Source organism: Nicotiana tomentosiformis, chromosome 2 (genome assembly GCF_000390325.3).
Source record: "Nicotiana tomentosiformis chromosome 2, ASM39032v3, whole genome shotgun sequence".
NCBI classification, from domain to species: Eukaryota; Viridiplantae; Streptophyta; class Magnoliopsida; order Solanales; family Solanaceae; genus Nicotiana; species Nicotiana tomentosiformis.
The window spans coordinates 8,061,389-8,063,861 of record NC_090813.1 but is presented as its reverse complement, the minus strand read 5'-3'; the positions used below and the strand labels follow the sequence as shown (position 1 = coordinate 8,063,861).

General features: G+C 37.7%; 1 protein-coding gene across 1 annotated transcript; it reads left to right on the top strand.

Annotated features, from left to right (window-relative positions):
• Window positions 1-1,205: 1,205 nt before the first annotated feature.
• LOC138904298 (uncharacterized) lies at window positions 1,206-2,120 on the top strand. Its single transcript, XM_070192799.1, has 2 exons — window positions 1,206-1,479; window positions 1,585-2,120. The coding sequence occupies exons 1-2, from the start codon at window positions 1,206-1,208 to the stop codon at window positions 2,118-2,120; spliced, it is 810 nt and encodes a 269-aa protein (XP_070048900.1).
• The last annotated feature ends 353 nt before the right edge of the window (window positions 2,121-2,473 follow it).

Here is a 2,473-nt window from a genome sequence, read left to right as displayed (position 1 = left end):
CAAATAATACAACTAAATTCCCAAAGATAAATGAGAAGGTTTAGTGAAGTGGTGGAAGATTATGGGCTAATCAAATAGAGGAAGATTCAGAGGAAGGGGAAATACCTGAGGGTGCTTAAGATGAGATTGATTCTACATATGAGGAGGTACAGGATGAGTATCAAAGCGTGAATGGGAAGGGAATGAAGTCCAACACCAGTGCTAATAAAATCAATGAAGAAGCAAAGGCAAATAATGAAGAAAGTAAAGTCAATGAGCAGGAAATACCAACCCTAATCAGACATCTACAGTAAACCCTAGGGATGCTATGGTAAACCCTAGGGGAGATGAACGTGATGCGATTGATCCAGGGGGAACTAAAGATGATGCAGATCAGCTGAATGAAGCTAATAATGCTATTGTGGAGTAGACAAATGCTCAAATCCACAATACTCAACAATCCAAAGATGCAGTAGACGTGCCAGCTAAAATATTTAACACTGTTCCATTGGAAAATATACAACTGAAATAGAAGAAGATGATAGGTGAGCAAACAAGCAGATCTATGGCCCATAAACCTATGCAATTAGCTACTGCTGCTATTGTTGATCCTGACATACTTGCTGGAAAAACTTTCAGTGTCACTAGTGTAATCTTAGCCAAAGGCATACTGATCAACAATAAGGGGAAAAGGGAATTGGGAATGATAGTCAAGAATCATGAACCAAACCCTTTAGCACTTCAGGTGGTTGAGGATACACAAGGAGAGAAGGAATATTTGGGGGAGGATATTGAAGAAGAATCTACTACTGCTAACTTACAACAAGCAGTAAGATATGGTGACATATCCCCAAGAAGTGTGGACAAGAAGAAATCATCAACAAAACCTACAAGGAGACAGAAGGACATCAAAGACAGTGTGGCTATAAGAGTACAACCAAAGATGAATGTGATCTCTACTTCTAAATAATCTTATGGATAATGCTCTAGTATGGAATGTAAGGTCTATTAATACTCAAAAGGCTTTAAATAGGTTACTTAACCTACATAGAAAGTACAACTTCTATTTAATTGGTTTGATGGAACCTTGGCAAGACATTAGCATACTGGAGGAATATAAACAAAACTTGGGGATACATTATGCTTATGCAAATATGAATGGGAAAATCTGGGCTTTTGTAGATGAAGAAATTGATGTAGATATTGTGATGAACATGGAACAATAAATGACTTTAAAGTTGATTCATAGGAATTTGAACAAGGAGATTTACGTGACTCTTGTATATGATAAATGTGATGCGATTGAAAGAATTGAGCTATGGGATTCAATGTACCATTTAGATTCAGATATGGAATCCCCTTGGCTTATTGGAGGGGATTTTAATGTGATATTATATGAGAAGGAGAAGTATGGGGGCTGTCCAGTGTATTTGAGTGAAGTGGAAGACTTTGCACACTATATTGATACATGTGCATTGTGTGATCTTGGCTTCAAAGAGAGTTTGTAGACTTGGTGAAATGGAAGGTTAGATATAGATTGCATCTTCAAAAGGCTTGATAGGTTCTTTTGCAAATCAGGAATTCCTTGATTTGTTCCATCCTTAGAAGTTGAGCATCTCATAAAATATGGATCTGATCATGCACCCCTTCTTTTGTCATGTAATATTGACACTATGCAAGTGAAGAAGCCTTTCACGTTTCTCAATTTTTGGGCTAAATATGAGAGCTTTTTGAATGTGATAAAGCAGAATTGGGTAACTGATACCATGGGGAATCCTTTCAATATGTTCCAAAGTAAGTTGAAGAAAGTAAAGTCAGCTTTGGCAGCCTGGAGAAAGGAAACTTTTGGAGACATCTTCAAACAAATTGCAGCATTGGAGGATATCATAAAGGTTCATGAAATTGAGTTTGAGTTGAATCCAACAGTCCAGAATAGGGAAAAACTGCACAAGGTACAAGCTGACCTCACAAGGTTCTATCATCTTGAAGAAAAATTTTGGAGGCAAAAGGCTGGAATGCAATGGTTTCAGGATGGTGACACGAATACTAAGTTTTTTCATGTTCATGTGAGGGGAAAGAGGAAAAGACTACAACTATCCAGAATCTTAGATAACAATAGGATTTGTCTTGAATCTCAATAAGATATGGCAAGGGAGGCAGTAGAATTCTTCCAAGCTCAATTCACTGAAGAGAGGGTTCCCACCAACTTTGACATCATTCAGTACGTCCCTAAGTTGGTGTCTATTGAAAAGAATGAATTATTGTGGAAAGAACCAACCGTGGAGGAGGTGAATGCAACAGTATTTAGCCTAAATGGAGAGAGTGCCAGTGGTCTAGATGGATTCACTGGACATTTTTATCAGGCAAGTTGGGATATTATTGGGGAAGATGTGCTTCATATGGTGAGAGCTTTGTTTTGTGGTGTAGAATTACCAAAATTCATCACACATACAAAACTTGTATTGCGTCCAAAGAAGAAGAATGTGGCAATATT

Excerpts from the sequence above, each read along its gene's own strand:
- LOC138904298 (XM_070192799.1), top strand. The coding sequence starts at position 1,206 with ATGACTTTAAAGTTGATTCATAGGAATTTGAACAAGGAGATTTACGTG. Across the intron at positions 1,480-1,584 it reads TGATCTTGGCTTCAAAGAGA|AAGTTGAGCATCTCATAAAA; the intron begins GTTTGTAGACTT and ends TTCCATCCTTAG.